We start from the raw sequence: 13,309 nt of genomic DNA on the forward strand, positions 1-13,309 counted from the left end.
AAAATAGATATATAGATCAATGAACAGAATAGAGAGCCCAGAAATAAATATATACTTCTATGATCAATTAGTCTTGACAAATGAAGCAAGAATATACAATGGGGAAAGGATAGTTTTTTCAATAAATAATGTTGAGGAAAACTGGACAGCTACATGCAAAAGAATGAAATTGGACCTCTTTTTTCCAATACATGCAAAAAAACACACAAAATGAATTAAAGGCCTAAACGTTAAGGCCTGAAATCCTAAAACTTCCAAAAGAAAACAGGTGTAAATTCTTGCATATCAGTCTTAGCAATATTTTTTGGATATGTCTCCTCAGGCAAAGGCATCAAAAGCGAAAATAAGCTATTGGGATTACATCAAATTAAAAAGCTTTTTCACAGTAAAGGAAACCATCAAAAAAGCCAAAAAGGCAACCCTCTAAATGAGAGAAGATATTTGCAAATGATATATCCAATAAGGGATTAATATCCAAAATATATAAAGAACTCAAATAAAACAATATGATTTTTTAAAAAATGAGTAAAGGGGACTGCCTGGGTGACTCAGCAGTTGAGTGTCTGCCTTCAGCTCAGGGCATGATCCCGGGTCTGGGGATCGAGTCCCACATCAGGCTCCACCCGGGGAGCCTGCTTCTCTCTCTATCTGTGTCTCTGCCTATGTGCCTCTCATGAATAAATAAATCTTTAAAAAATTTTTAAATATAAATAAAAATAGATAGAGGACTAGAATAGATATTTTTCCAAAGAAGACATATAGAAGGCCAATAGACACATGAAAAGATGTTCAACATCACTAATCAAGGAAATGCAAATCAAAACCACAATGAGATTTCATCTCACACTTGTCAGAATGGCTGGTATCAAAAACAACAACAAAGAAGAAATAACAGATGTTGGCAAGGATGTGGGGAAAAAAAGTAACCCTCATGAACTGTTGTAGGAATGTAAATTGGTGTAGCCACTATCTAAAACAGTATGGAGATTCCTCAAAAAATTAAAAATTAAAAATATTGTATGATCCAGCTCTTCGACTTATTGGTGTATATCTGAAGAAAATTAAAAAATATAATTTAAAAAGATACATACACCTATATGTTCATTGTAGCATTATTTACAATAGCCAAGATACGGAAACAATCTAAGTGTTCACTGAGATGAATGGGTAAAATGATGGTTATACACACACACACACACACACACATACAATGTGATATTTCTCAGCCATAAAAAGGAATGAAATCTCTTTGTGACAACATAGGTGCACCTAGAGGGCATTATGCTAAGTGAAATAAGTTAGAGAAAGATAATACTGAATGATTTTACTTATATGTGGAGTCTAGAAGAAATAAAAAACAGAAACAGATTCATAAATTCACAGAACAAACTGTCCAAGGAGGATGAGGTAGGGAGGTGGGTAAAATAGGTGAAGGGGATTAAGTGGTACAAACTTTCAGAGATAAAATAAACAAGTCATGGGGATGTAAAGTACAGCATAGTGAATATAGTCAATAATATTATAACTATATATGGTGACAGATGGTGACCAGACTTATTCTAGCGATCATTTCATAATGTGTATAAATGTCAAATCACTACATTGCATGCCTGAAACTAATATAATATCATATGTCAACTATACTTCAAAAAATACATAAATAAATAATGTGCTAAATATAATCTTTTAATTAATGGAATTAATTATGTGGCTGAATGATCCAGATTAAATCTTTTTCTATCATTTTAACATTAAGTAGAAATGCAGGTTATTTTGCCAACATCCCTAATATACTTTATTCATCTGAAAATTCATATTGTTTAAAGTGGACTTCATTTCTTCAATATTTTTCCTAGCAGAATCATTATTAAGATTCTGTTTAAATAACTCCATGCTTATGATGCTCTTGGTATTACTGAAATTCAATCTTTGGAAATGATTTAGTGGAACTAAGCAAATTATTATACATTTGGTTTCATATTTTTGGAAAAAATATTCCACACTAACTATATTATCTGTATTTACAAATACTTAGATCCAGCTGTGAAACATTATTTTTGCATCTGGTCTCTGTAGGGTCTTATCGGGGAACAAGGAGAGAGAGGAGAACCTGGAGAAGAGGGCTATAAGGTAATTAGAGCAAATTTAATATTTTGCTTCTAAATTGAATTAGTATTCTTTGTGATTTTGTTCGGTTTCAAATAAAAATAAGCATCACTGAGTTATTAGTAATATCTTGTGGTATTAGAACAAGCATAGCTCTTTGTACTTTCTGTTCCAACTTTCTAGAATCATCTTCATCTCCTCTCATTGCTGCTTTTTTTTCATCATTCAGATGTCAGCTGAAATGTTACTTCCTGAAAGACCTTCTCTCAGTGCCCTTTCTATCCATTATTTTATATCATATTTTAATGCTACCTGTATTATCTTACCACTTTTTTGGTACATTTTTCTTTGTTTATTGTCTATTTTTCTCTACCAAAAAGTAAGATCCATGAAAACAAGACTCTTTGGCTTTTTTTTTTTATCATTATACCCCCAATTTCTAGAATATAATGTTCCTGGTGTATAGTAGGAATTCATTAAAGAGTTGTCAAATGGGTGGATGAATGTCATTATATTCTCAAGCCTTCTGTCAATTCTTTTCCATTATTAGAAGGATTTTATGAGATGAGCTTCATCAGCCAAAATTATATTAGACCATGTGTAGAATTCACTGTATTATTTTTTATTAGCACATTTGTGTTTCGGATATTCTGTATTCTTGCCTCATGTCCTCTTCCTGTTTACAGTGTCTGTGGCTAAACAAAATGGTCATCTGCTAACTCACTTCCTATAGCTTCTACTATGTTCCTTTGCTCACAATATTCTGTGTCTACTCACAGTATTATTTAATCTTTATTTACATAAATCCTATCTATCCTTTATAATCTAGTTCAAATTCCTTTTTCCCAACTCACCCTAACAGGAATCCTTCCCTATTCTGTAGTCCTATATTTATTATTTATAGAAGTCATTCAACAGAAATATTTTACCATCTTCTGTTGTGGATATTTTTGCTAATTATTTGTAATGTGCAGAAGTATCTCAGCTCTCCAATTTGAATATGATTTCTCTCTTTCTTCTACAGTGTTTGTTCTGAGGTTTGTACATAATAGTATACAATATACATATAAACATAATTCATATTTAATAATGAATTGATTGGTTATTTGATCCAATATATTCCTCCCATAAAATTTCAGTAATCATATCTGAAATGAAGATTTAAATAGCTAGATTGAATAAATAAGCTGGTAGGTAGATAATTATCATTAATAAATTGATTTTTTCAAGTCTGAAATCTGAAAAATCAGCTTTTACTCCCTAAAATTCTCCTTGAAACAAATGTTGAAGGTAGCTCTAAACGATTGTAATAGTTGTGGTGGTCATCTTGCATTTCTTCTATTTTTAGAGAAACATTTTAAAACATCATATATATATTCCATTTCAAATTTATATAACATTTGTGTCTATATGTGTTTCTAAATCCAGGGAATCCACTGTATTTATTCAAAATTAGGTTTCCTTTGGATTGAGAAGCCAACCCACTGCTTCCAGAATAATTTGAGAAGCATCTTAAACTTCTTAGTTTTTGCTGTGCATACCTTCACACATTCTCAGGAAAATTGGATTCTTGCAATATCTTCTTTTGGTCTCTACATCTACAAAACATTTGGTAGCTAAACCAGCAAATTTACTGCCAAACAAACAGGTAACTATTCTTTTGAAAGAAGAAAAGAATCTCTTCATCTGGCTAGGAGAAGAAAAACTCTGCCTGCCTTATTCTTTATAGACACGCCTTACTCAGAAATCCTTCATCAGAGAATTTCTTCATAGGCCCACTGTGGGATCTATTTCTCCTTCCTCATTCCACAAATACTGGTGAAGTTTTCAGTTGTGGATATTTCATGAATTAGTTTGACCCACATCTTCCCTTCTGTCTTATTCTATCCTATGTTCTTAGATTTTAGAGGTCATTTTTATCATTTGCTGCTGGTTTTATTCTAAACAAGCCATCTTAAGCCAGACAGCCACAATAATTTTATTGCTTAGATATCTGAAAGCCATGAAATATCCTCATTTGTCCCCTCCCAAGTTTTCCCAAGCACAAGTTTGATTCATACTGGGAAATGATGCTTGCTTTAGAGTTAGATTATTCTGTTATAGCCTCAGATGAAATTTTTAAATGTTTGCTTTTCGATAGTTTTAAAATGTACATATCCTTTCACTCTAGGAAACTGGTGGTTAGCATTATCACCAAGCCTTCTTTTTATTAGGTTAAAATACACATAAAATTTACCATGTTAACCATTTTATTTTTTTTAAGATTTTATTTATTTGAGCCAAGGGGGCATGTGTGTGCATGAGCAGGGGGGAGGGGCAGAGAGAGGGAGAAACAGACTCTCTACTGAGCAGGGAACCTAACCTGGAGCTCCATCTCATGACCGTAAGATCATGACCTGAGTCAAAGGCAAACACTTGACTGACTGAGCCACCTGGCATGCTCATTTTAACCATTTTAAAGTATACAATTAAGAGAATTTTAGGACATTCTCAATATTTTGCAGCCATCACACACTACATAGTTCCAGAACATTTTCATCACCCCAAAGAGGAAGCACCTACCCATTAAGCACTCACTCTATATTTCTCTTAGCCTTTGGCAATCATTACTTGGTTTTATGTCTCTATTGATTATTCTGGACATTTCATATAAATGGAATCATAAAATATATAGCTTTTTGTGTCTGGCTCATTTCATTTAACACAATGTTTTCAAAGTTCATCATGTTGTAGAATTATTAGTACTTTGTACCTTTTGTGGCTGAATAATCACCAACTTTTTAAAAATATTTTTATATTTACAAATTCTCTTATTAGAGTCATGAACTCATGATTATCCTATTGGATTAAAAAATGGAATAAGGGGCGCCTGGGTGGCTCAGTCAGTTTAGTGTCCCACTCTTGGTTTCAGCTCAGATCATGATCTTAGGGTCTTGAGATCAAGCCCTACATTGGGCTCTGTACTCAACAGGGAGTCTACTTAAGGATTCTCTTCCTCTGCCCCTCTCCCCACTCGTGTGCAGGTGTACACTCTTTCTTTCCCCCTCTCTCTCTCAAATAAATAAATAAATAATTTTTAAAAAAATGGAATGGCTAGTGCAAATTTTTACTTCCATTCATTTATCAACTACTAGAAATTTTTAAAAATCTTTTTCACCATGCTTTGTTCTTTTTTCCTTTTAAAGAAACTGAGAATTACAGAAGTCATGTGTCTTGCTCATTGTCATCAGTAAACACTCATTAAGCATCTTTATACATGACAGATCTTACGTCTTATGCATAATAAAATCTCTGGTCACTCATCATATATTTGGATGTCTGCCGTGGACCAGGAGCAGAACTAGGTATCATGAATTTAATACTGGACACCCCCTCAAGGTACAGTCCCCACTTCTGTGTAAAACACATGTAGAAGATATACAGAATAAGAACGTTTAATCAGTATAAAAAAAGATATAGTAAATTATAGCTGTCATCCAGAAAGCTATACATCCCATAGGTCAAGCTAAATTCATTTGAGGCATGAGAAATCCAGAGGACTTAATGAGAATAAGCATATTATACTGTCAACACCTGCTTTTTAAAACCATGGGCAGAAACATACACATACCTAAGATTAAGTCAGACTCAACTTATGTGAGATGAAGTCCTAGAAATACATTGGATAAATTATGTTCTAGCTCAAACTCCATTTTGATTTGGTTTGGCAAAGTCCATAGCATCTTTGTGCACAACAAAATAACATTTAAATCCTCAGTTAGCCATCATTCCTTAGCATCAGACATACATATCCAGATTGCTATGGAATATCATCACAGGCACCTCTACCTCAGTATGTCCTATACCACAGTTTCATCATCCTCCTCAGATTTGATCCTCTTCTTTCTACATCCTCAATTCAGTGAATGCTACCATCAGACATTAAGATGTTCAAGCCAATAAATGAATCATCCCTCTCTTTCTTTCTCTCTCGGTCTGTTTCCCTCTCTGTCTATTGCTCTCCCTCTGTTTCTGTCTCTTTTTCTCTCTCATCCTTTCCCTCCTCTCCTTGGGCTTTCCTCTCATCTCTTAAATTCACTTCACCACTTCTTTTGACCTCAGATAGCTCTGGAACCTAGCCACTTTGCCCTACTTTAGTTCAGTTTCATCATTTTTGTCTGAATTACTTTAATAACTTCCTAACTAGACTCCCTATCCCCATTTGTAGGCCTCTGAAACCCATTCCCCATGTAACATGTTCTGTCAAACTAATCTCCACTTATTCCTCCATGCTATCTCCTTTGTCAGAAGGTCTTTTTACTTTGCTACCTGGAACACTCATCCTTCAAAATTCAGCATATCATCACTTCCCTTATAAAATCCTTGGCCATCTAGCTCCTATTGGCCATTTAGCGCATCCCACCACTAATATCACTAGGCAAAGTCAATCACTTCCCATAACCTTGCCTACGTTACTTTATAATAATATTTATTACAGCATATTTAATTTTCAACACTGCAGAAAAATGGCCTAAGAGAAATAGTTGGCTATTCTGTGATCATTCTAAAAAGGTCTCTATGGCAGCCCGGGGGGGCTCAGCGGTTTAGCACCCCCTTCAGCCCAGGGCATGATTCTAGAGTCCTGGGATGGAGTCCCACATTGGGCTCCCTGCATGGAGTCTGTTCTCCCTCTGTCTGTCTGTCTGTCTCTCTCTCTCATGAATAAATAAATAAAATCTTTAAAAAAATAAAAAGGTCTCTAAACTACAGACCAATATGGTAACTAAGTCACAATTGGCTATTCATGGTTTTGAGTTTGCTCAAATGCTCAGTCTCACTGCACTCTCTAACTCCAGCTCTTCACCAATCATTTCTCTCCTGAGTTCTGCTTAATGAATGACTTATAATCATCGTATTTACTTGTACCAAACTTTATCTTCATTGACCTGATTCTGTTATTGCTGACTCTGCTCATGTTTTTCTGGTAAGGACATGTGTGGTAACTACCAGTTACCATTCTCTTTAGTTGTGACCATATTCTATAGAAAGCTTTCCAAACTAGACTTTCTCTTTTGCCACTGTTCACTCTCTTAAACAGGGTTCTTTTTTTTAAATCAATTAGCTGGATCTTAAAACCATAAATATTTGCCTCAAAGAATGCAAACAAAGAAGCCTTCAACTGATCTTTCTGTGAGATAAATATCATTAGCCTATGTAGGCAATTCTTCTAGTCCAGAAAAAAGGAAATGGGCCTATGGCATTCTTTTTGTAATATACAGAGAGCAGGAAGAAAGAAATCTGAAGCAAAGAGGACACTAGGAAAGGGGATAAAAGAGATTGCATGCAGAATTCTTCATGCATACTCTGACATGCCCTTGGGTTGTTGCTAGTTTCTATTTACTCACTTGAAAAGGGAAATGTGGTAGGTCAGCATTCCTTCTGAGGAGGACTAGCGTGATGACAGATTGCTGAATATTAAAGTCATTTGATGTGTCTTGGCATTATATACAGTAAAAACTCCCAGTTTTCAACTCAGTAAATCTATCCAAATGGTATAAACTTAGTTTGTAAAAATGGAGACCATACATAATTCACTTCCACAGTGGAAATAGGTTGAAAAAAGAAATTTGTTCTCAAGCCCTTTTTCTTTGGTTATTTACTATACTAGTTTCCTGACCAAAATCACTGTAAACCAAGTGGTTTAAAACAACAGAAATTTATTCTCTCGCAGTTTTAGATACCCGGAATCTGATATGGAGATGTTAGCAGACTGTGCTCCCTTCCACAGGCTCTAGGGGAGAATCCTTGCTTTCCTTTTCTAACTGCTGTGGCTACATCACTCCAGTGTCTGCCTCTGGCCCTCTCCTTGGTTGCTTGTGTCTAGCTTTCTCTTATATGGGTACTTGTTGTAGACAATTCAGGATCATCTCTTTTTAAGATCATTAACTTAATGATATCTGCAAAGACCTTTTTTTTTCCAAACGAGGTCATATTCACAGGTTCTGGGAGTTAGGAAATAGAAATCTTTTGGTGGGCCATGATTTACCCCACTACATTAACCTATGTGCAAAATGAAACAAACTTTATACTCTTCTCAGTTATCATAATATCCAGTGGCTATTATATTCCACAGCATTTCCAAGAAAGAATCATAATTTCTGTTATATAAATTGCGTTTTATAACATTTTACTGCTATTTTAACCAATATCACCTTATTTTCTAAGTTACATGTCTCTATTTACTATAATAATTAATCTTTTCTCTTCCTAGGGTCATGTGGGTTTGCCAGGACCAAGAGGTGCTACTGGACAACAAGGGCCCCCAGTATGTTTTGAAAATATTCTTTATAATTCTGGCATTGAAAAAAATTACTGTTGATGTATCTTATTTGGTCTCTGCTTCATACATGATTTCTGTCTGGTTTCCTATTAAAGGGTGAGCCAGGTGACCAAGGTGAGCAAGGACTAAAAGGAGAGAGAGGATCTGAAGTAAGTTGAAATTATTTGAGACAATTTGAAACTTAATGTTGGTTTTAGAAAGCAGGGGCATAGGAGCTACTGTTCATTGTGATTTAATTTTTTTTTTTTTTGTATTTATTTATTTATGATAGTCACAGAGAGAGAGAGAGAGGCAGAGACATAGGCAGAGGGAGAAGCAGGCTCCATGCACTGGGAGCCCAACGTAGGACTTGATCCTGGGTCTCCAGGATAGCACCCTGGGCCAAAGGCAGGCACTAAACCGCTGCACCACCCAGGGATCCCCTGTTCATTGTGATTTAAATGATCATTCACCCTTCCAGAGCAAGGATCACTGTAGGCCTCTAATCAGAGTGTTTGTCACTAAGTGTGCAAAAACCAGATTATTGATTATTTCATGTGTTTTGACTGCCATCCAAATTTCCCCTTATCATCAGGCTTCTCTGGCTTTGTGAAAATTGCCCAAAGCTATCCAGAATGAATGGTCTCTCTTTGCGGTTTTAAGCAAAAATATCAATAAGCTTAAAACCAGCATTGAAAAGTGAAAACCTCTTGGTCAAACCTATATAGTTGTAGTAAGAGTAGGGGTAGAAATAGTTTGACTACGTGACAAAGATTCATGCTTGGTTTAAAATCTTTTTGTCTGTAAGACAAGCCAATTATCTGTTATCAAATAAACTAAAAACACATCAGCTTATTGAATTTAGACATCTCTTTTCCTGTGCATTGCTCAATGTTAACTCTGCCTTATTGGAGGTAGTTGCCTTATAATTTGCTGTGTAATCTGTACTGTCAGTTCATTGCTACCCTACTTTTCATAGCATTCTGATTTCATATACTATCAATTTTAAATTAAATTCTTAAGAAAATGTACTGTATTTTAATAATAAATTAGGTGAAAATTGATAAAAAATAATCAAATTAAGACCATATTTCTCCAAAGTCGTTAAGCAGTCTTCACCCATACTTTGTGTTTACCACATGTAGGAATAAATAGTAAAATTGGGTCGAATCTGATATTACATAGGTACTCACTCACCTAAAGCCATTTTGAATAGTCTTGACATCTACCTACTAACTCCTTGTCAGTTCGTTAATAAATAAGAACTAGTACATTAAAAAAATTAAAATATACCATTGAAGGCAAGCCTTAAAAAGAATAAATGAAGAGAGAGAAGGTAATTGCCCCACTTATTTACAACTTTTAGTACCCAAATTAGAAAAAATCATGGAAAAAGCTATGAACCTAGAACACTAGTACTGCTTTCATGTGACTTCCTTATATTTGGATTAAGTGCCTAAGGATGCACATGCGCTCCCAAGGCTTGATCCTAAAATTTCTAAGCTCTTAGAATTAGTACTTTCATATTCTCAGTATTTTCTTTTTCTTTTTTGGCATAAGTCAGGAAGAAGAAATTTTTTTAATATTTATTAGTATCTATTAAAATTATGCCAATGAAATTCAAATATTCTTACTAGACAACTATGTTTCCAGCTGATGTGGTCAACTATCCCTAGGTATTAGAGTCAAAAGATACTGAGAAGCTATGGCTTAAATACTGTATAATCGAAGGGAATTCATTCTATCCTGCCTTGGGGAATACTGGCAAACAGTTCATGGTTACATTAAAAACCCTCTTAGAATTTTAAACAGTCATAATTGCTACAAGAATAATCATTGACCATGAATTATTCACTAGGGATACCTTTAGTGGCCAGGTGGATCTTGTCCAATTGTTGTCATCTTGTTTTTGCAAAGCTTTAAATTTGTTTTTTAGGTTTGCAAATGGCCCTGTAAAATCATCTGGACTATCCTCTCATTTTTCAGATGAAGAAATTTAAGTGTCAGAGAGATTGAGTTACCTAAGATCCAGAATTAGTTTACAACAGAACCAACACTAGAAATCTCCTGACTCCTAATATTATACAAAAGCCTCTATTACTTTGAAATCTTTTATAAATCAAGTAAAATATGATTAATCTTACTTAACCAACTAACTTAATCATTGGGCTCTCATATATGAGACAGTGGGAATCTATACAGAAAAAGAGCAAGTCAAAGCCAATTGCACAACCACTACATTTTCAAAAAGATTTTTGTAATTCAAAAGTAGTGAACTGTCCTATAATGGCTTTCAAAGACTAAGACTCAAGCCAAAAATCTTATTTTTCTTCCAAAACAAAATTCCAGATTTTAGTGAATTGAAATTTCTTGGTTAAAAAAAGGAGGAAAGAGTAATTATTGCCTAACTCTAAATCTGTTTATATTGTAAAGCTATCCTAACAAAGTTAGAACTAGCTAAGTGTTGAGATAACTGTCTTTCAGCTTTATTTAAATAAAAACAAACAAGAGTTTGGACTATAATGACACATTGTTAAATGTCCATTATCAAAAGAATTAAAAATAAATAAGTAAGTAAATAATTAATTAATTAAATAATTAAATAAAGTTTTAAAAAATGAATTAGACTACCTTCCCTAGGAGCCTGTGAACTGGTATCATCCCGATGACTGGAAAGCTGTTTTAAATTGATCTAATTTCAAAGGGAGCATTCTTTTTCAAAGATAGCCAGACAAAAGAGAAAGCACAATTTTATGCTCACTCTAAAGACTACATGTAAAATTCATTTGCCTTTCCTATTATGAAAACAGAAAAGTCTGTTTGTTGATTTATGGGGTACTTAATATTTAAATAAAATAATATGAATAAATTAAGTTTGAAAGTAGCATTAGAATAGTTCTAACTTTACTATACTTGAATTCTGGTATTGGTTAAGGAGTAACTTCTTTTCATTCTTATGATAGCAACCAAATCATGAACCAACACCTTATATGACAATTTTTTTTCTTTGTCTTTGGCCCAAATCTGTAATTTGGAATAGAATACCTTTGAAATAGAATATTGAATAGAATACCTCTACATAGGACTAATGTTTAGTAACGTTTGGCTCTTAATTTAGTTTTAAGCCAACAATTCCATTTTGAGATTTTTTTTAACGTAAAATTTTTTAAAGAATCAATATTCTACACTTTGATGATCTTAATACATCTAAAATCTCCATTGTAAGACTGTTTTTTTCCTAACTGACCTACTTCCTTTTAGTATGATGACAATAATTGTAATAAGGAAATCTTTCCTGAATTGAACATCTCAAAACAGCAGAGACTATATTTTTATTATTTGCTAAGCACTTTTTGTCTTCAGTAGACAGATTTTGCCACAATTGTCCTATTACAAGTAGCAAAATATACTTTGAAAGTAATTTTTATAGTCATACTTTCCGTTTTGTGTTATTCTATTGGGAGCTGCTTCCTGACGCCCATCCAAGTATGAATAACGTTCTAATTTTCATGATAATAAACCCATGCATGTAGATTTCATGACACAACATTTAACTTTTCTGAAACAATCCCCAACATAATAGGCATCCCAAAATGTAATCAATCTGTGATGATTTGTGAATCTCTGTTTTTATTTCATTATATGAACATTTGGAGTAAAACCCTTATTTACATGTGTAGTATGTCTGAACCAGAAGACATAAACTCAGGTATACTAAAAATATGACTTTGTTTTTTATATGCTTTATAATGGAACTTAACATCTGTCCTGAGTGCACATGTGCCCATTCTGCTTCGTGATAGAAATCTAATTGGTGGAAATCTAATCAACTGAGTGCCTTTAATTCCATCCACACAAATATCCTACATTTGATTTAGAGTTTTCCCTATTCACTTTCTTGTCAGTTTTGCAGATATATTCTGGGTGGCAGTGGTAGGAAGAGGAATGGGATGTGAGTTTGGTCTTTATTCATCTATTTACACTAGTATACACCGAAATGCACATCATCCATTTAGATTCCCAGCTGCCATCATCCCACTATGTTGACATCTACCTTGGCCTTCCTTGCAGAAGTTCTTTAATTCATGCTGGAATGTACAGCCATTTTTCTGAGTACAGAAAAGGCACAAAGTCTCCTTATATGGGCCCTTAAGGGCTATATGCTTCTGTTCTTGGCCATGTGGAAATACATTCTGCTAATCCCTATACCATGCCCTGTGCTTGGGAGACTCAGACTTTCTCAAGCCCACAGACCTAGACATCTCATGTAGAAATTTCTACTCTACTGCTGACACTCAGTGCAGTTTATGTGGACTTCTAAATGAAGACTTCAGTCTCCCAAATCCCCTCACTTATCTGAGGGCATTATTGCTTCTACCCACCCCAGGACTTGAGGGCAGAGTGAGGTGTAAAGGGCCCTTCTCAGAGATTCCTGTTAGTGTCGAACAATCTTGCTTCTCTTCTACTTCTCTTCTTACCTTTCTCCAACTTAAAGATCTTTATATCTCCTCAAATAGGAAAAATTTTCTCTTATACTATTATAATTCTAAATCTGTTCTTTAGGGCAAATTATATGACTTGAATCCTTTGTGACCTTGGTTTTTGACAATCAAATATAAACACAGTCATAATTCTACAAGAATAATCATTGACCATGAATTATTCACTATGGAGACCATTAGTGGCCAGGTGGATCTTGTCCAATTGTTGTCATCTTGTTTTGACTTTAAATATTTAAAAATCAGGCTTTTGTATTTAAAAATATATTCTTCTCAAAATATTATATCCTTCTCCAATTATTACCCCACCATGAGTTTCAGAGGACTATTTGAAATTCATAAGCTAAGGAAACACCTATTTTGAAAATCTAAAATCTAGAACAGATTAGCACTTTACATAAAAACA

The 13,309-nt window shown here is 34.2% G+C and overlaps 1 protein-coding gene across 7 annotated transcripts in view; it reads left to right on the plus strand.

Moving 5' to 3' along the window:
* The window catches only part of COL24A1 (collagen type XXIV alpha 1 chain), a 388,183-nt gene that overhangs the window by 310,650 nt on the left and 64,224 nt on the right, over window positions 1-13,309 (plus strand). For all 7 annotated transcript variants that reach the window (XR_005987020.1, XM_041750763.1, XM_041750767.1 and 4 more), the window contains 3 exons: window positions 2,077-2,130; window positions 8,357-8,410; window positions 8,521-8,574. Coding sequence is in view for 6 of the 7 variants with exons in the window: in XM_041750763.1 (XP_041606697.1) it covers window positions 2,077-2,130; window positions 8,357-8,410; window positions 8,521-8,574 (162 nt within the window). In the remaining variant the exon portion in view is untranslated. The remainder of the gene's footprint in view (window positions 1-2,076; window positions 2,131-8,356; window positions 8,411-8,520; window positions 8,575-13,309) is intronic.

This window comes from Vulpes lagopus, chromosome 3, assembly GCF_018345385.1.
Source record: "Vulpes lagopus strain Blue_001 chromosome 3, ASM1834538v1, whole genome shotgun sequence".
Classification (NCBI taxonomy): domain Eukaryota; kingdom Metazoa; phylum Chordata; class Mammalia; order Carnivora; family Canidae; genus Vulpes; species Vulpes lagopus.